General features: G+C 41.9%; 2 protein-coding genes across 2 annotated transcripts; one reads left to right on the top strand and one right to left on the bottom strand.

Moving 5' to 3' along the window:
- The first annotated feature begins 11,915 nt into the window (after window positions 1-11,915).
- Window positions 11,916-15,340, top strand: LOC127299292 (syntaxin-132). The gene is made up of 13 exons (XM_051329239.2): window positions 11,916-11,933; window positions 12,448-12,544; window positions 12,596-12,741; window positions 12,847-12,903; window positions 13,062-13,110; window positions 13,220-13,308; window positions 13,399-13,472; window positions 13,544-13,586; window positions 14,246-14,332; window positions 14,438-14,515; window positions 14,599-14,679; window positions 14,779-14,844; window positions 14,948-15,340. Exons 1-13 carry the CDS (start codon window positions 11,916-11,918, stop codon window positions 15,104-15,106), a joined length of 1,044 nt encoding a protein of 347 aa, XP_051185199.2. The 3' UTR covers window positions 15,107-15,340.
- A 1,109-nt stretch (window positions 15,341-16,449) lies between these two features.
- LOC127299291 (uncharacterized) lies at window positions 16,450-20,687 on the bottom strand. Its single transcript, XM_051329237.2, has 7 exons — window positions 20,190-20,687; window positions 19,668-19,805; window positions 19,338-19,583; window positions 19,106-19,219; window positions 18,809-18,991; window positions 18,118-18,335; window positions 16,450-17,529 (listed from the first exon to the last, which is right to left on the bottom strand). The coding sequence occupies exons 1-7, from the start codon at window positions 20,685-20,687 to the stop codon at window positions 17,187-17,189; spliced, it is 1,740 nt and encodes a 579-aa protein (XP_051185197.1). The 3' UTR covers window positions 16,450-17,186.
- Between the last annotated feature and the right edge of the window lie 666 nt (window positions 20,688-21,353).

Genomic DNA, 21,353 nt, shown 5'->3' with positions numbered 1-21,353 from the left:
TTGGTTTCAGAAATCCTAGTAAAGAAATATTTTCGGAATCGGACGAAATAAAGACCGAAGACCTTATAATTCCCGGAAGCTTCCAGAGCACCGGAGAAGGATGAGAGGGGAGCCAGGGGGGCCCCACACCACACCCCGGCGCGGGCCAGGGGGGGGGGCGCGCCCCCCTGTGGTCTGGGCACCCCGTGGCCCCTCCGACTCCCTCTCTTCGCCTATTTAAGCCTCTCTGACCTAAAAACACCGACGGAGAGCCACGATACGGAGAAAACCTTCCAGAGCCGCCGCCATCGCGAAATCAAGATTCGGGGGACAGAAGTCTCTGTTCCGGCACCCTGCCGGACGGGGAATTGCCCCCGGAGTCGTCTCCACCACCGTCTCCACCGCCATCTTCACCGCCATCGCTGTCTCCATGATGAGGAGGGAGTAATTCACCCCCGGGGCTGAGGGCTCCGCTGTAGCTATGTGGTTCATCTCTCTCTTTATGTGATCTAGTTGAATATTATCTATGTGCTACTCTAGTAATGCTATTAAAGTACTCTATTCCTCCTCCACGTGTGTAATGGTGATAGTGTGTGCACCGTGTGAGTACTTGGCATAGGCTATGATTATGATCTCTTGTAGATTATGAAGTTAATTATTGCTATGATGGTATTGATGTGTATTATTCCTCCTACATATGCATGATGGTGATAGTGTGCATGCTATGTTAGTTCTTGGTGTAATTATGTTGATCTATCTTGCACTCTAAGGTTATTTAAATATGAACATTGCATTGTGGAGCTTGTTAACTCCGGCATTGAGGGTTCGTGTAATCCTACGCAATGCGTTCATCATCCAACAAAAGAGTGTAGAGTAGTCCTATTATGTGATCATTGTTGAGAGTGTCCACTAGTGAAAGCAGGATCCCTAGGCCTTGCTTCCAAGCATCGAATCTCCGTTTGTTTACTGTTTTGTTGCATGTTTACTCGCTGCCATATTTTATTCAGATTGCTATTACCACTCATATACATCCATATTACTTGTATTTCACTATCTCTTCGCCGAACTAGTACACCTATACACCTGACAAGTGTATTTGGTGTGTTGGGGACACAAGAGACTTCTTGCTTTGTGATTACAGGGTTGCTTGAGAGGGATATCTTTGACCTCTTCCTCCCTGAGTTCGATAAACCTTGGGTAATCCACTTAAGGGAAACTTGCTACTGTTCTACAAACCTCTGCTCTTGGAGGCCCAACACTGTCTACAAGAATAGAAGCACCCGTAGACATCAAGCACTTTTCTGGCGCCGTTGCCGGGGAGGAAAGGTAAAAGGCACTCATACTTCGGTTCCAGGTAACAGTACTTTTCTGGCGCCGTTGCGTGTGTGCTCGAAGCTATTTCCTTTAGACTCTGCAATTACGACATTTTGTTTCTTGTTTACACTAGTTAGGCATAATAGACAACAAAGAGCTTCTTATTCTATTTCCTGATTTAAGACATGGATGGTTTGATACAAAAATAAAAAAACCTATGGAACCTTATTTACATGATAGTAGCAATGTTATTAGTATGAATGCAATTACTGCTAATGCTATGAAGAAGTCTAAGCTTGGGGAAGCTGGTTTACATAAAAATAATCTTTTTAGCTCCTCCGCTTTGGAAGAAATATTTTGTTCTGATAATGCTTTATCTCTCATATGCGATAACTTTAATGATGCTTCTGATATTTTAAATCCACCTGCTGAAAGTATTCCGTACAAAATACCTATGGAAATTATTGAACGTGTTATGGATAACCGCTATGAAGGGGATGGAACTGTCCATCCTAGGAATCATTTACTGTTTTTGCATGAATTATGCGGGTTATTCAAGTGTGCAGGTATTTCAATGGATGAAGTTAGAAAGAAATTATTTGTTATATCGCTATCTGGTGAAGCGGCGCATTGGTATAAACTATTGAAGGACGGGCGCTCTCTTGATTGGAAGGATATTGTGCCTCTATTTTATTCCAAGTTCTATCCTCCAAGTGAAATTCACAAAGATCGAAACCATATATATAATTTTTGGCCTCATGATGGAGAGAGTATTGCCCAAGCATGGGAGAGATTGAAGACTTTAATGCTCAAATGCCCCAATCATGAGCTTCCAGGTAATATCATCATTGATAATTTCTATGCAAGACTTTCTTTTCAAGATAAGTCCTTGCTTGAGTCTACTTGTTCTGGATCATTCACGAGCAATAAAGAAGAGTTTAAAAGGGACCTTCTTGATCGGATTAAGGAGAACGCTGAAGATTGGGAGAACGACAAAGGTAAAGAGTCAGGTATAAACTATGATGATGAATGCATTGAAACTTTTATGAATAATTTTGATAAATTTCGAAATATGAGTGCTACTTATGGTCTTGACTCTCAAGTTGCTGCAAATCTTTATAAAGCCTTTGCTTCTCATTTAGAATTGCCTAAAAAGAATTTTGATAAGTATCATGAACCTTTTAAAGAGGCTTGCATGAAGAATGACATTGTTGTTAATAATTGCAATAAGCATGCTCAAACTCCTAAGAATGCTATTTCCTATAAGCATGTTAATTTTTGCGGAATACATAGACCTTGTGGGATTAATCAAATAGAAGATGAATATTGTATCCATCACAGAAATGAAAAAACTAGAAAGTGGTCTAGAGCTCTAGATGATCTTGGAGAAAAAGTGTGTGCCCTCTATCCTTTTATTTGTGAACTTTGCCATAGAGTTGGTCATTTTAATTTTCAATGTTCCTCCAATGATAATTCAAACCCCATGAGTGCTGCAAATTTGTATTGTGATGATGAAATTATTCCTAATCAGCATGATGAACTTACCTTATTTTTGAAGTGTGAAGAGTTATCAAGAAAAATTTCTTTGTTAAATATTAACGATCTTGATATTGATGATGTCCTGCATGGTTGTCTTTCTTATTGCATTGATAATAGCCATACAAATACTTACATACAAAATATTTTAGAAGATGACACCTTGCCAAAATATGATAGGACCGCTGTGTGTTTTCAACTAATTAATGAAAAGGAGGGATCCTCCCAAGTTTCTTCTATTGTTTCTAAAAGTAAATCAGGTTATGCGGACAAGCCACCCTTCAAGCCTCTTCCTCCTAAAGAAGGGAATGAGGAGAAGGAAGAGAAGAAGAAGAAGAAGGAGAAGAAGAAGGGAACGAAGAAGAAGAAGAAGGAGAATAAAAAGAAAGAGGTAACGGCGTATCCCCGCGTGAACGAGATAACGCTAGGAAACCGTAAGTATGTTGCTCCTAATGATTATTGTGATAATGAATCTGAATACGATGATCTTCCTATGCCCTTTACATACATTAGCGATCATGATTTGAATGAGCACACTACCTTTGATATTGGAAATCTCTTTGGTACTGATTATGAAAGTAATGATGATAGCATTATTCATGTCCCCTTAAACGATGATATTGAAAGCCCTAAGCTTGGGGATGTTGTGCTTGAAGATCCTATATTTGAGACTTCTACTTTTAGTGAAAATGATGATATTACATATTCTGGTTTAGATAATTGCTATAGAGATGTATATGACACATGTTACAATTATCCTTATGAAACTTGTCATAGTCATGATTGGATTACCAAAAACAATTCTTTTAATATGCAACTTGTTTACCATGTTCAAATTCTTGATAATAATCTTGCTCCAATTACTATTAATGAGAATAACTCTTCTTATGTCAAAATTAATGATACTTCTATGCATATGAACCATGATAAGAATGTTTTAAGTGACGGGTATATTGTGGATTTCATCAATGATGCTACTGAAAGTTATTATGAGAGAGGGAAATATGGTTATATGCATCTTAATAATATTAAGTTTCCCCTCTTTATGTTGAGAATCTTTAAGTTACTCGTGTTTTATCCTCTTATGCTTGTTACTTTGCTCTTCATGAATTCATATGTGTATAAGATTCTTCTGCATAGGAAGCATGTTAGGCTTAAATGTGTTTTGAATTGCCTCTTGAAGCTCTCTTTTGCTTCAAATACTATTTCTTGCGGGTGCATCACCAAAATTGCTGAGCCCATCTTAATGGCTATAAAGAAAGAACTTCTTGGGAGATAACCCATGTGTTATTTTGCTACAGTACTTTATTTTATATTTGTGTCTTGGAAGTTGTTTACTACTGTAGCAACCTCTCCTTATCTTAGTTTTGTGTTTTGTTGTGCCAAGTAAAGTTTCTATGTCAAAGTTGATGTTATATTTGGGATCGCTGCGCAGAAACAGCATTGCTGTCTGTCACGAATCTGGGCACAGTTCTCTGTAGAAAATTCGAAAAAATCTGCCAATTTACGAGCGTGATCCTCAGATATGTACGCAACTTTCATTAGTTTTGAGTTTTTCCATTTGAGCACGTTTGGTGCCAGCTTTAAATTCGTCTTTACGGACTGTTCGGTTTTTGACAGATTCTGCCTTTTATTTCGCATTGCCTCTTTTGCTATGTTGGATTCATTTCTTTGATCCATTAATGTCCAGTAGCTTTATGCAATGTCCAGAAGTGTAAAGAATGATTGTGCCACCTCTGAACATGTGAATTATTAATTGTGCACTAACCCTCTAATGAGTTTGCTTGAAGTTTGGTGTGAAGGAAGTTTTCAAGGATCAAGAGAGGAGAATGATATACTATGATCAAGAGGAGTGAAAGCTCTAAGCTTGGGGATGCCCCCGTGGTTCACCCCTGCATATTCTAAGAAGACTCAAGCGTCTAAGCTTGGGGATGCCCAAGGCATCCCCTTCTTCATCGACAACATCATCAGGTTCCTCCCCTGAAACTATATTTTTATTCAATCACATCTTGTGTTCTTTACTTGGAGCGTCGGTATGTTTTTGTTTTTGTTTTTGTTTAAATAAATGATTGTTTGGGAGAGAGACACGCTCCGCTGGTTCGTATGAACACATGTGTTCTTAGCTTTTAATTTTCATGGCGAAGGTTGAAACTGCTTCGTTAATTGTTATATGGTTGGAAACGGGAAATGCTACATGTAGTAATTGGTATAATGTCTTGAATAATGTGATACTTGGCAATTGTTGTGCTCATATTGATCTTGTTTAAGATCTTGCATCATGTACCTAGTACCCATTAATGAATAATTACATAGAGCTTGTTAAAATTTGGTTTGCATGATTGGTCTCTCTAAGTCTAGATATTTTCTGGTTGGGGTGTTTGAACAACAAGGAGACAATGTAAAGTCTTATAATGCTTACAATATGTTTATATGTGAGTCTTGCTGCACCATTTTATACTTGAGTTTGCTTCAAATAACCTTGCTAGCCTAAACCTTGTATCGAGAGGGAATACTTCTCATGCATCCAAATCCTTGAGCCAACCACTATGCCATTTGTGTCCACCATACCTACCTACTACATGGTATTTCTCCGCCATTCCAAAGTAAATTGCTTGAGTGCTACCTTTAAACCATTCAAAATTTATCACCTCTGATTTGTGTCAATGTTTTATAGCTCATGAGGAAGTATGTGGTGTTTATCTTTCAATCTTGTTGGGCAACTTTCACCAATGGACTAGTGGCTTCATCCGCTTATCCAATAATTTTGCAAAAAGAGCTGGCAATGGGATTCCCAGTCCCAAATTAATTAACAAAAATAGACACTCCTCCATGGTATGTGATTGTTGGACGGCACCCGAAGGATTCGGTTAGCCATGGCTTGAGAAAGCAAAGGTGGGGAGGAGTGTCATCATAATAAAACTAAAATAAAAGGGCACTCCTTCATGGTATGAGATTGTTGGCAGGCACCCGAGGATTCGGTTAGCCATGGTTTGTGAAAGAAAGGTTGGAAGGAGTGCCACCCAAAAATAAAATGGGAGCCGCTCTTTGAAGGTTTGTCTGGCAAGGGGGTTAGAGTGCCCATTACCATTCGTTGACAACAACAAACACCTCTCAAAACTTTATTTTTATGCTCTCTATATGTTTTCAAAATCAAAGCTCTAGCACAAATATAGCAATCGATGCTTTCCTCTTTGAAGGACCATTCTTTTACTTTATTGTTGAGTCAGTTTACCTATTCTTTCTATCTTAGAAGCAAACACTTGTGTGAACTGTGTGCATTGATTCTTACATGTTTACCTATTGCACTTGTTATATTACTTTGTGTTGACAATTATCCACGAGATATACATGTTAAAGTTGAAAGCAACCGCTGAAACTTATATCTTCCTTTGTGTTGTTTCAAAGCTTTCTACTAAGAATTTATTGCTTATGAGTTAACTCTTATGCAAGACTCATTGATGCTTGTCTTGAAAGTATTATTCATGAAAAGTCTTTGTTATATGATTCATTTGTTTACTCATTATCTTCATCATTGCTTCGAATCTCTGCATTTATCTCATGTGTTTTACAATAGTATGATCAAGGTTATGATGGCATGTCACTTCAGAAATTATCTTTGTTATCGTTTTACCTGCTCGGGACGAGCAGAACTAAGCTTGGGGATGCTGATACGTCTCCGTCGTATCGATAATTTCTTATGTTCCATGCCACTTTATTGATGATATCTACATGTTTTATACACATTATATGTCATATTCATGCGTTTTCCGGAACTAACCTATTGACGAGATGCCGAAAGGCCAGTTGCTGTTTTCTGCTGTTTTTGGTTTCAGAAATCCTAGTAAAGAAATATTTTCGGAATCGGACGAAATAAAGACCGAAGACCTTATAATTCCCGGAAGCTTCCAGAGCACCGGAGAAGGATGAGAGGGGAGCCAGGGGGGCCCCACACCACACCCCGGCGCGGGCCAGGGGGGGGGCGCCCCCCTGTGGTCTGGGCACCCCGTGGCCCCTCCGACTCCCTCTCTTCGCCTATTTAAGCCTCTCTGACCTAAAAACACCGACGGAGAGCCACGATACGGAGAAAACCTTCCAGAGCCGCCGCCATCGCGAAATCAAGATTCGGGGGACAGAAGTCTCTGTTCCGGCACCCTGCCGGACGGGGAATTGCCCCCGGAGTCGTCTCCACCACCGTCTCCACCGCCATCTTCACCGCCATCGCTGTCTCCATGATGAGGAGGGAGTAATTCACCCCCGGGGCTAAGGGCTCCGCTGTAGCTATGTGGTTCATCTCTCTCTTTATGTGATCTAGTTGAATATTATCTATGTGCTACTCTAGTAATGCTATTAAAGTACTCTATTCCTCCTCCACGTGTGTAATGGTGATAGTGTGTGCACCGTGTGAGTACTTGGCATAGGCTATGATTATGATCTCTTGTAGATTATGAAGTTAATTATTGCTATGATGGTATTGATGTGTATTATTCCTCCTACATATGCATGATGGTGATAGTGTGCATGCTATGTTAGTTCTTGGTGTAATTATGTTGATCTATCTTGCACTCTAAGGTTATTTAAATATGAACATTGCATTGTGGAGCTTGTTAACTCCGGCATTGAGGGTTCGTGTAATCCTACGCAATGCGTTCATCATCCAACAAAAGAGTGTAGAGTAGTCCTATTATGTGATCATTGTTGAGAGTGTCCACTAGTGAAAGCAGGATCCCTAGGCCTTGCTTCCAAGCATCGAATCTCCGTTTGTTTACTGTTTTGTTGCATGTTTACTCGCTGCCATATTTTATTCAGATTGCTATTACCACTCATATACATCCATATTACTTGTATTTCACTATCTCTTCGCCGAACTAGTACACCTATACACCTGACAAGTGTATTTGGTGTGTTGGGGACACAAGAGACTTCTTGCTTTGTGATTACAGGGTTGCTTGAGAGGGATATCTTTGACCTCTTCCTCCCTGAGTTCGATAAACCTTGGGTAATCCACTTAAGGGAAACTTGCTACTGTTCTACAAACCTCTGCTCTTGGAGGCCCAACACTGTCTACAAGAATAGAAGCACCCGTAGACATCATCCACCTGTCCCCGGCGCACCAAAGCCCTGTTGCGCCGGCAATAAGTGTACCCCGTGTATACTTGGGACTTAACCGCACGCGAGACTAGCTTTCTCCCTCCCCATTCCCAATTCATCGACGACAAACCCTAACCGCCACCGTGAGCGCCGCCGTGAGCTTCACTGCCCCGCCACGCCGTCCTCGACCGTTCGCCACCATCCCCCTCCACCAGCCCCCACCACCTGCCCCATACACGCCGCCGCCACCGTTGGAGTAGGGGACGTCGGAGGAGGACCACGCTGCCGTCGCAGTCGGAGGAGGACCACGCTGCCGCCGCCGTTGGAGGAGGAACACTCTGTCGCCGCCGTTGGAGGAGGACCACGCTGCCGCCACCGTGAGCTTCCCTCTCCCCTTCCCTCTCCCCTCCCCCTTCCCTGAAATTGGTTCAAATTGCTTCCAGTTGCTATGAAATTGGTTCAAATTGATGCTCGATCCCCTCCTGTACCCTGCATTGCTATGAAATTGATGATTTAGGGTTCATTTAAATGCTTGCAGTATGCTCGATCCCCTCCTGTTCTGTCCATCAATTCTCTGGTTTATAAAAAATTGATGATTTTGGGTTCATACATATTTCAATGTTAGGCTTTTTGCAACACTGATAAGATTGTGTATTGAATCTGTGCCATGCATACAACCAGTCTGCAAGATTCTAATTGAGAAGATTGTGTATTAAATGTTTTGTTTCTAGTTTGCCCAAATTGAGCAGTAGCAGTACAAGAAATAGGTTCATTCTCTGGTTCATTTAAAAAATGATGAAATGGGTTCATTTAGTTAAATTAGTTTTGTTGCAGTAGCAAGGCTAAATTAGTTTTCTTGCAGTAGCTAGGTTCATTTAGTTCATAAAAAGAACAAGTGTTCTCTGGTTTGAAAAAACAAAAGAAAATGAATTTGTTATCTGGTTTGAAATTTAGTTCATTTAGCTAGGCTCCTATTGTTTTATATATTGATCAAAATAAAAATGACCCTGGGCAGAGAGCTTCACTATGAGGATTACAATGTAAAATGCTACTGGTGGTATTTAGTTCATTAGGTGGAGTTCTCTGGTTTAAATTTTAAATGAACCATATTGCAATTTCCTTGTACAAATACTGGGCCAGATTTGATGTTAACTGTATACATATATTCATGCATGCTCACTGGTTGTAAATAAATTTTAGCAAATTTTACTTGATGGATTCTTGTGAGCTTTAGATTATGGTTATTTAGTTCATAAATGATTTGTGCTGATGGTTTACATGAAAATGGGCACTAGGCAGTATGTTGGTTCTTCATTAAATGAAAATGAAAATGAAAATGAAAATGGGTTTGCTAGCTAAATTGGTTTAGTTAAATCTTGAACATGTTCTCAAGAATTTGGGTGGTATGTCCTCATCATTTTTTTTGGTCACCTGCTTAAAGAGCATGGCTGTTCAGTGTGTTTTTGTTCATTGGTTGGTCAGTTTGATTTTTCTTATGGATCTGGTTCATTTAAATGCCTACTGCCAAGAATTGGTTGATATATAAAATTCATTGGTTGATATATAAAATGAAAAAATGATCTGGTTCATTTAAATGCCTACTGCCAAGAACTGCCAAGCATCAAATGCCACCAGTAGCAAGTGTTAGGGTTAGGCATGCCTCACATTTATTATCTGGTTTAATAATGCTTAATGAAAAAATGTGCTATTCTCTGGTTTGAAAAAAGAGCAAGTGCTATTCTCTGGTTTGAAAAAATGTGCTATATCAATGGATGCTGTCAAGTGTTCACTAGCAGTAGGTTTACTTAATTTAAAAAGAACAAGTGCTAGCAGTAGGTTTAGTTCATAAAAAGAACAAGTGCTATTCTCTGGTTTGAAAAAAAGAAAAGAAAATGAATTTGTTCTCTGGTTTGAAATTTAGTTCATTTAGTTCATTTTTCACATCAAGGAAATATAATTGGAGCTTTCTGATAATCCACAAATGAGAAATGACACTAAACCAATTTTAATTATGTAGCCAGAGAGTAGCATGGTGTTGATGTAAAATGGTTAAGGTGTAAAATGCTAAAGATGGTTTGAATTCTGGTTTTTATTTTAGTGTTTGAATTCTGGTTTTTATTTTAGTGTTTGAATTCTGGTTTGAATCCAGGGCTAGCATGATGAAATTCTGTCACTGACTCACTGGAATATTTCTTTCTTAATACAGAGAACATAGTCAGTAGTTACTGTAAGTGCTATTACTGTAAGTGTCCAGGGCTCTAAAGCTGTTGTTGTCTGAGTGTGAGAATTTGATTTACATTCATCTACTGTAATGCTAAGTGCTACTGTAATGCTACTGTAGTGCTATTACTGATGGTTATTGTGAAATGAAAATGAAAATGAAGCTGCTCCCCCTACTGTAATGGTCAAGTTATACTGTCTCTCGTTTATGGTGATGGTTATGGTGTTCATGGCTATATATATGTGAATTGCATTTCTGTTACAGGGATTGAGTTGCTATTGAGTGCCGGAATGTCGATTCATTTCCGTTCCGGCAATTCTAGCACTCGGCATGACCAATTTTTAGCAAAGGTCATGCCGAATTTTTCCGTGAATTCTAACTCTTTTTCATCTTCTATTAGTGCAAGCTACCATGGCGTCTGAAGAACAATTAGAGGAGCACTACAATAGGCACTTCTTTAGGACGGAGGAGGATGCCGAGGCAGCTGGTGTTGGCGGCGACGAGGATCATGAGATGGAGGATGACGCTGGGGGTAGTGGCGACGAGCCAAGCGGCAACGAGGCAAGCGACGCCGCCGGGGGTAGTACCTACGCGCCAAGCGGCGACGAGGCAACCGGCGCCGCCGGGGGTGGCGGCGAGACAAGCGGCGACGATCCTAGCGGCGCCGCCGGGAGTAGTGGCACCGGGACAAGTGGTTCCAAGAGGCCGCGGAAGGCAAGGCGCCAAAACACGGTCGGCACCGGCAGAGACACAGTCAAAGAGGTGGACCCCGCCAGTGGATTGCCGAAGGAGCCTAAGGATGTTGCCAAGGGGTACGGCAACCAACTGGCATGTATCCTCCGAGAGGTCGTCAATCTCAACGAGACGGACCTCCGAGCTGAGAGCAAAGCGCCTCTGCGAGCCCAGCTCATTGCGAGGTTGCACTCACGATACAAGTTCCTAGGCGACTACGCCTCCACTGATCAAACCAATAACATTGTGAACTCACAAGCCCTCCTGAAGTTCACCAAACACCTCAGCAGCTACAAGTACATGGTGCGGAAGCTGATTGCTGAGGGCAAAGGTTTCGAAGAGGTCCACTCCGCCTTTCCGCATGTCTCCCAGGCGGACTTTGATGCTTTTGTGGCCAATGAAGAGCTACAAGCAACCAAGAATCGCAAGTTGTGGGGGAAGGAAATGCGGGAGCTTAACATCGGCAACCACAACCTTGGGAGCCGTGGGTACGAGGGAAAGGAGCCCTATTGGGCGAAGGAGGACGAGGCGTATGTAAATGCCGGCATTGAGAACCCCTGGCTCAAGTACAAGGACCCGCTTGAAAGAAGATTCATCAGGTCCCGGTACCATAAGAAGAAACTAACCGGGGAACTTGTCACGGACCCGAAGGTCGTAACCGACATAATTTGGTTCACGAACGACAAGAAGGTCCTGGCGTTGGAGAAAAAACTGGTAAGCAATTTACCGGTTTAATTAGATCAAGTATCGTTCATATAATAGTAGCAACATTTCTAAATGGTTCGCGTTTCTTCCGCAGGAAGAAGAAAGACAAAAACTTTCTCAATGTGACGAAGGCTCCTCCTCCCAGGCGTCGACGGGCAGGGTAGCCTGGGAACTTCTGGTCCCAGGTGTAGAGACAAAGCAGTAACCTAACAAATCGACAGCCAGATCGCTGCCCGGAGTTAAGCCGTCTCTCTCTCATCGCCGTCTGCCTGTTCCTCTCTCCTCGCTGCGCCGTCATGGAAAACTTGCTCACCGTAAGTGCCCTCTCCTCCCCGCCGTCATGAACAACCTGCTCACCGTAAGTGGCTCCTTCAATTGCTTCGCCTACTTGCGGGGATCCAGCACGCGGGCTCGATATCTGTGTGGGGATAGTCTGGCGTGTCCCCTCCCCTGCGGGCTTCGAATTCCGGGCGGAACCGCTGGTCTGGCTCCTGGAGCTTCAAGTCAGCTGCCGATCGGGGTTTTTCTTATGGTCACCCCTACTGGTTAGGGTTTTTTGATTGCACTAGTAAACTTTGGTCTCGTTGTCAAAATACCATTGACAGTTCTGCTGAAACCTCATAATGACTGCACTAGTTATCTGGACAGTCATATTAACCGGTTGAGAATTTCTGCGGTTTTTTTATGTCCCGGAACGATTCAGAACGTTCTTTTGGCATTACATGGTCAATATCATGTTTGTTTCGACGTGCATTGTGTAATCAATTACAAAAAAATTGGAAGTGACACACACTAATTACTGTACTCGTTTGGCAGTTTATCTGTCTAGTTAGGAGTGTAAGCTTAATGGTTAATGTTAATGTTTTTTTTAGGCCACACTCCTATTAGTTGTGGATGGTGAAAGTGGCACATTTTCCTTTTCAGATTGGATTCGTAACAATCGGGCCTTCTTCTGCCTGAGTGCTGGACGTACCCAGTGCTGAGAGCTCCCGCACTGTGCGGGGTCTGGAAGTGCTGCAGTACATTTTTTTTTGCATATTGTGAACATTCAGCTTTTGCAGGGTTTCTTTAAGCTTCGTAGGCGTGATTCCTCAAGAGATGGGGACGTTGAAATTGGAATGCATCAGCCTGATGCTTCTGCTAATTTAAAAGGTTTCTTAAAAAAGGTAGTTCTTCAGAGAATTCTGTAGTCCATGTCTTTGCATTTCGTGACAGTGCACTTCGTCCAGTTTTTGCACTTCAGATTAATGACATGATGCGTTCATGCATAGGTTGATGGAGTCGAGAGCCTAATCGCTAAGCTGGGGAATCTCTTGACTAAGCTCCAGGTCCATTCATCATTCCCCAAACTAACATCTTCCTCGTTCTTATGTTTGCTGATGTATTCATTTTTGTAGCAACTATGTCTCAGTATTAAGTTCCTTGATGAATTTATCAAAGCCATGCAGTTTCATAACATATATTTGCATGGCGCTTTTGCTTGCAGACTGCAAATGAGGAATCAAAAGCAGTTACAAAAGCCAGTGCCATGAAAGGTGAGAACTTGTCTACTTTAGCAGAGCTAAACCTTATCTGAAATGAGTTTGAACTCTCTTGAAAAATTAGCTAATACTTATAGTCAGACACAACAATACTTTTATACAGCAATTAAGCGGCGAATGGAGAAAGATATAGATGAAGTTGGCAAAATTGCTCTCTTGGCAAAGGCAAAATTGGATGAACTGGAAAAAGACGTATGTTTTCACTTGACCCTGCTTGCTAATGGCATTTTCTCTTAGCAGTATTTGCATAAATTAATCGTTTGTTTTGCCCCTGTGATACAGAACCTGTCAAACAGCCAGAAAACTGGATGCGGGAAGGGTTCTGCAGTAGACCGATCAAGAGAACAGACTACTGGGTACATTTACTGTTGAGATCTCTTCCCCTTATGAATTAATTGTTATTCACTATGCTTACTGATCTGTACAGGGCAGTGAGAAAGAAATTGAAGGGGCGGATGGATGAATTTCAGGTATTGTTTATTCTAACTGGAGTGTCTAACTTCAGTTTAAAAAACTGGAGTGTCTAACTTGCAATGTATGTGAGGATTTTCCTGTTCTGTGATTAAATGTTCCCTATAATGCCCAATAGTTCTTAATAGTTAATACACACAGACAATTAAAACAAGTCAACCTTTCTATTTACTAGGGCTATTTGATATGCCTCATAGAGCAGCAAGGAGAAACCACTCTGCATCATATGACAACAATCTAGTTCTTCCTAAGCAGGGAATCAAAGTGGTTTAATTGATTCTTGTATGTTCTTACAATTGAAAAAAAAAAATACATCAGTGAAAAGTACTTATCTTATTGCCCCAGTTTCAACTTTCATTAGCTCCCCTGATGGTAAGACTAGAAGAGCCTTCTGTTTCTTAGTCAACTAAAATAGATTAATAGTATGAATATTATTGGCCTGATGTCTCTAAAGAAGCCATGGAATACATTTAATGTCATGCTGACTTTCATTAGCTCTCCTGATGGTAAGACTCTAGAAGAGCCTTATGTTTCTTAATCACTGTGAAAGATTAATAGTATGAATACTATCTGCCTGATGTCTCCGAAGAAGCGACGAAATTCATCTAATGTCATATACTGCAGTGTTTGACTGACACCTAGTTACCCACTGATGCAGGTATTGAGAGAATCAATCCGGCAGGAGTATCGGGAAGTTGTTGAACGAAGGGTATTTACTGTAACTGGCAATCGCCCTGATGAAGAGGTAAATAGTTGCAACAGTATAGATCTATGGTTAACGTTGTACTTTGCAATGTTCTTTAAATGGGCTATTTACACTGTGCCTCCTTCGTTACGTTGGGACCCGCAGACTATTGATGATTTAATAGAGACTGGGAGAAGTGAGCAAATTTTCAAAGATGCGGTCCAACAGCAGGGGAGAGGCCAGGTATGAGTAATATATAACTGGTGGTTGCTTATTGTGGGGGAAATGCATGAAAATCTTATTAAGGATAATTTTGCATTTTCCAGATATTGGACACAGTTGCTGAGATACAGGAGCGACATGACGCTGTAAGGGATCTAGAGAGGAAGCTTCTGGAGTTGCAGCAGGTTACCTTTCATTTGCATAAGCTGTTACGCAGTTTTATAGTTCACTTGATAGATATGTGAATACAAGTTTACCCCATTTCCTTGGTTTTTTCCTTGTAGATATACCTGGATATGGCAGTATTGGTTGATGCTCAAGGAGACGTGTTCAACCACGTACAGACACATGTAAGACCACCTAATTCGAAGTAGACGTATCCAATTTTATGAACAAGCAAGCTGGTTGCTGCTAACACTTGTATTGTGATGCCTTCTCTTTTATTGTTCCAAGGTTTCAAATGCTACAAACTACATACAGCAAGGCGCGGGTGCCCTCCAGAGTGCGAAGAAGCATCAGAGGAACTCGAGAAAGTGGATGTGCTTCGCTATATTCGTTCTGATGGTAGTGGTGATCGTTGTCATCCTAATTATTCACCCATGGAAGAAGTAACTCTTGAGCACGGCCTGAAGCGGAAGATCTCGGCGGAATATATACATATATATAGTGTTTTCCTGTATGTGCATTCTATGTAGTCTGTCACCACTCTTCTATCGCTGTACCTATGTGTTCAACCAGACAAAACCCATATTGTTTGCCCCTAGGGGCTGCGTTGAGTTTCCGGGGTGCTCCACAACTATGTATGCTGTGAAACTGGTGAACCCGAAACTCAGTTGTGCATCCTGATCCCTGAGTTTTTTTTTATTGCAGTTGACAAGCCACTGGAAGGTGCGGGGTTCGGGATATTAATAGCGGGTTGCAGTGTTTGGGAGAAACCAGCCGCCTCCCCATCATCAGATTCACTAATCTAGGACCTTCGATCGCCGCACATCAAACTGACGAGAATGCAACATCGTTTGCAACATTTACCCACAACATGATAGCGCAAACAACATTGGAGAAACACAATTGCAACATGAGAGAACTTTTAACTAAATGTCCCAGTTTGGACTTTCGTTTATCACTTGATGGTAAGACTCTAGAAGAGCCTTATGCTTCTTAGTCAGTATGATAGATTGATAGGTTTCATTGATTCTTTTATGTTCTTACAAGTAAAAGTGAAAACTGTTTAGCTAAATGTCCCAGTTTAGACTTTCATTAACTCCCCAGATGGTAAGATTCTAGTAGAGCCTTGTGTTTCTTAATGTTATGAGGGGGCTGAATGGACTCTTGGGAAGGATCATAGAAGCTTCTAGTAATGATAGATTGATAGGCTTAGTTGATTCTTTTATCTTCTTAATTTTTTTTCTTCAAGTGAGACATGCATGATGTTCTTAATGTTATGAGGGGGCTGAATGGACTCTTGGGAAGGATCATAGAAGCTTCTAGTAATGCATATTCCATGAACCACATTGTCTAAAGTTAATTGAGGGATTAGCTGCAGCCTGCTCTGTATCTGTTTCAAGATCAAAGGAGACAGGTTCAGGTCAGACTGGAAAACAGAAATCGCCCAGCTGTGCCTGAAGTGAGGCAATGGAAGTTACAAGTGGATGTAAGAACGTGCAAGTTTTAGACTAGGAACACACAAAGAAACACTTTTATGGATGGTAATCTCAGCTCTCAGGTGCACATATGATATTGATATATGCTTGAAAGATTGGTGATGCAGAAACTCTGTATATAAAACAAGCAGTTCCAGTGAAATCAAAGGTCTTTACTACTGCGTACCACAGATCGAATTACAGTGCTGGTACATACGTACATGTATAGAGCTAGTACAAAACTACAAAAGGGTGAAACTGATAGAAAGGCCATCCCAGGCAAATTTTCCTACTTATTTTTTCTCAAAGTGACAACCAGTTGAAACGTGTCATTTTCCTTAAGAAAGCGCTCAAATAGTGTGAGCGACCAACAATTATAAAGGTATACAATACAATATGAGCAGTGCACCCACCAACAGAAAGGCCAAGAACACATTTAAAACATCCTGATCGCCAGACCTACAACCACAACGACATGAAACTCCTCTTGCCAGCCTCCAGACATTGATGGCAAAGAAAATGAGGACAGGGCCTCAAAGCCGCTTTTGCCTGGCACCCCGAAAACCAAGACCACAACACTTGGACTGTACTGGTCAACCCCCACCATAGCGCCTAGGGAGGGAGGGCTGATCAAGAAGCAGACCAAGCTCTTGTCGGCAGGCAGAAGGCATGACCCCTGTGTTTCTTGTCTATATCATCTGAATCTCATAGAACCAAAACCTACCCCAACTTGCTCGGGAAAAAGGCTTTGCTGTTGTTGTTGTCTTATAGAACCGAAGCCTCTCGATGATCTCAATCCCTCGACAACATCCTTACTATGCACAAGCTTCTGACCTGCACCGTGTCGGTCTGGATATGCCCACTGAGCCCAGACTAAGGAACTGAAGGCCAACCCTTGCACTGTATCAGCAGCTCTTGCCAAACTTGCAGATCCTACAAATATCACCCATTGACGACACATACCAAGTGCCAAACAAATACCTCCGAGAGCCCATCCACGTTGTTCCTTGCCACTGAGAACGCACATTGTTCCGGTTTCATAAGCTTGTATTTTAACCACCTTTGCTTGATTGTAGTGTCTCAGGTAATGTTTCTATTCCCAAGTACTCTTCAGCAAAAGCCTCATCGTTTTTTGCAAACATGTCCGTCAGACTGCAGTCTATGTTTCTGCCCTTGATTACCCAAAACCGTGGTTTTATCTTCCCCTCCAGAGAATAGCTGAAGTACCTTGGGTATTCCACAATCGCCTTTAGAGGCTTCTTCATGGTTCGTAACAGAAACTCAAGCTTTGGTTTCATAACAAGGTCAACACTGTAACCTAGAAGTGGGGAGAATCTTGAGATCATTGAGCACACATCTTTTTTAGACAAGCCCATTCCCAGAAAGTAATTCATCCTGCAAACATTACAATGAGGTTATACGCGTTCAACACTTGAAATGAAGACAGCATGAATAGGAGATTGACTAGTGAAAATCGTGTTATCACTTCAGCTAAACAACAAACAGTGAAACCAGAAATCGAGTACCATGAATAGGAGATTGACCTGATTATGTTATTGACTACAATGAGACCATGAATGCTATATCTTGTGAAAAAACACAATTCAAATACTTACGTATTGCGATGTGCTGGTGGTACACTTTCTTAGCCAATAGTGTTGATAGCAGGTCTTCAGCAGCAAGAGCCCACTTGAACTCACAGTTTCGATGGGGTAAAGTTTTCAGATTGTTACTTATGTTTCAAAGAGTATTGTGCTGTGATGTATTGTTTGAAAGGCTAGTATAAAGTTTGCCCAAATTTAGGAGAAACCCATACATAAAGGCTCTAATTAAATACATATGAGCTGAATAGGTTCCAAGGAGTATATCTGGTGCAGCATATATAGGGTGCCTAGCATATCTAACAGTAGCTAGATGAGCAATGAGTTAAACAATTTACATGTCTGTAATAAGTAAACACGTATCAACTGCATTGACTAATACCTGGGAAGCAATGTGCGATCTATGTCCAATAACAAAAGCTCTGGATACTTCCTAATGATACGAGGAAGATTACGCTCGGAAACACCAAAGTCAATAAGAAAGTCAATTTTCTTCTTGAGTGTATTATCCACATCTGAAGCAATTATTTCTGGAGAGCGACAAATTATCTTTGCCACTGCATTCTTATCCAATCCCATATCCTCAAAAAAGGTAACAATCTGAGAAAAGAGGTAAACTAATTAGTACCAACAAGATACCAGTTACTAGAGGATATATACATGTAGAAGCACGTGGGTCAAGATCATCCCCAATTTTGCATCTCAATGTGACTAAAAGACTATGTTGCTGCTCTGTGGATGCAGTTGCAGACTGACAGGAAAGTATGCAATGGACCAATATCAAACATTGAGGTTGGTCACCACCTTGGTGCCTCATATGTCTCAATCCTAGGGGGATTTGCTTTGGATTAACTGGCTAACAATGTGAAATTGCAAAACTCAAGAGATAATGATGAAATCTGTTACCCATGTCAACTTAACGGAACAGCTATAATAGTGTCAAACAAAATATACCTTTTTACAGACTAGTTAGTGTTTCCAGAAAAGGAAATAGGAGAGCCAAAAGTAGGTAAAGTAACTTTTCCATTCAAAACACAGTTTGTATGGACAAATGATATAAATTTGCTATGCACCTGTAAGATTTCATTTGTTTTTCTCAGCAGCAACTGTGGACTTGATGTAAGAACTGGGACCAGCATTTTCTTACTGATGCCCAGGTCGTCAAACAGTACCAGAATTGAGTTGATTCTTTTTGTTGAACAGCCAAGGATATGAGGCCAACTTTTCACAGCAACACCAAGGACTGTACTGGAAATCTGAAAGAGTAAAAAAAAGATTACCAACAATATTTTATCCAATTATGATAAAATACAAACAAACACACGGTACAATAGGATCTGGAGCTATGTTATTTACAGTAGGAAAATCACCTGTTTTCTTTTGAAAAACAAAAGCATCTGCCCGTAGTTTTCTATAACACTTGTTGAAAGAATCCACGGATACTTCAGCAACATCTTACCGATATATTCTTGTTCGATGCCAGCCTACAAATTTTTGAAATAGGGCAATATTTACACTTACTGTCCAGCGAAAACCAATCCAGGTTTCACAAGGCATCACAAACATAAGGCTTCAGTTGAGAATCATGTACTTTTAGTATACCTTCTCCCATGCATAGATCCTTGGCTTGATATCATTTTCAATATCAGAAAGGATGATAGGAGGAAATGACAGCAGAACTGATGAAATCCTTGGCTTTGGAATTCCAATGCATTCAAGGTAATCAATTAATGGCTTGAGATGGTTGTCCTCTGAGCAGAGAAGGAGCATCGGAAATGATTCAATGAGGTAGGGAAATGATACATCCCCTTGTGCCAACATGCTCAGACCACCAGACCTGGCCTCCATCTGCAGTTACTTGGTTGGAGAAGACTAAGTTTCAAGATATATTTGAACTTCTATGAGGGGCAATAAATGGGCTGTGAAACATACTTTTTGGAAAAATGACAGCGTACTTTGGAGCGCCTCATCAGCAGGTATCGATAAGTGCATCATCATGCGCTTGGCATTCCGTCTGATTAGAGTTTCGTAACCACTGCTTGAAAATAACACCTCTTTCAAGAACTTAACCTATACATGAATAAACCATAAGTAAAGAACTCAGCAACATACTGAATAGAGGATAGTATCGATACTGTCAGATTAAACATATCCACCACGGTCATAATCCATACTATCACATTATTTAGAGATGTGATGCCACCATTCACTAGCGTGGAGGACAATTTTCTACACATTTTATGACATTGCTTTGTGGTGGTGTCACGGGAGAGAATGCATTCTATTTCTGTTATGTCCTATCAGTTAGCTTCAGTTGTTAGCTGCAGGCGGCAAATGTTGTTCAAACTATATACTCTCTGTCCTGATACCTCTCTGAATAATGAAACCGCTAAACACTGAACTAACATTCTTGAGCTGAAGCTCTGTGCAAGACTATAAGCTCCCACTTCTCACCCTATGGATGAGCACGGGGAGGCCCTCGGCGGCGACGTAGGGCGCGATGAGCTTGGCGGAGGAGAGGCGCACGCCGAGGCTCTCGACGAGCGGGACGACCCCGCCGTCGCGCCTGCTCCTCCCCATGAAGTAGACCTTCCTGCCGAACCCGAGCGCGCCCATCTCCGCCCCGGCGCTCCAGGAGGCCCAGAGCCCGAGCTCGTCGAGCTCCCTGACCCCGTCGGCCAGCATGGCGGCGTAGCCCGGCGCGCGCGCGGCGATGGCGGCGGCGTCGGCGGGCGAGGCCCCGTGGTCCCGCAGGAGCTCCGCGACGGCCGCCTCGGCCTCGCGCGGGTCGCCGCGGGCGGAGGAGAGGGATGCGGTGGTGACGCGACGGCGCGGCTGGAGGCGGAGGCGGAGGGGGGTAGGGGAGTGGTGTGGCTGCGTTCGGAGTGGAGGGGCTGGGGATTTGAGGAGTGGGGAAGAGAGGAGTGCGGTGGTGGCGGTGGCCATGGCCATGGCGGAGGCGGAGCCAGTAGAAGAGAAATGGAATGGAAATCCCGGCAAGAAGAGCTTAAACCCTCGCCGGACGTCGCCCTGGTGGCTTATCTCTTCCTCCTCCGAACTCGAGGAGACTATTTCACCCAAGTTCGGTAAGAAACAAATTTGCAGATTTTTGTGTGGAAATCATTTGGGCCTTTTTTAGCCAAATGATTTTCATGATCATGACCTCAGAAGGAATAGAATCAACCATAAAAAAGAAGAATCCTTACAAATTTTCCTACCTCGGTTGAGTATGATAGGGATCTTTCGATAGAATATTTTCCATCCACCCCAAATATCTTAGAAATACTAGTACCTCCATTCTAAAATGTAAGCCATTCTAAAATGTAAGCCACTAGCTTTCTACATAAAAAGCTTATATTTCGGAAGGGATGTAGTAATTTTTTGTTTTTATATGAAATCAACGAACTTTAATGCATGATAAAGTCGACATGGCATTGCATTTTCATGTTTTTTCTATGGAAACACTTCAAATCACCCATGCAGCAGACGGATGAAACATATCGACATCCCCGCGCAGAATTTCTCTTCCCTCGTATATTTCTCCTCTTTCGCAGGCCGCTACACCGAACGCCGTCCTCCTCTCCCCTGAGATGACCTCCCTTCTCGTGGTGCTCCTTC

Source organism: Lolium perenne, chromosome 5 (assembly GCF_019359855.2).
Source record: "Lolium perenne isolate Kyuss_39 chromosome 5, Kyuss_2.0, whole genome shotgun sequence".
Taxonomy (NCBI): Eukaryota; Viridiplantae; Streptophyta; class Magnoliopsida; order Poales; family Poaceae; genus Lolium; species Lolium perenne.
Note: the sequence above shows the minus strand (reverse complement) of the source record. Positions and strands in the feature narration are given on the sequence as shown.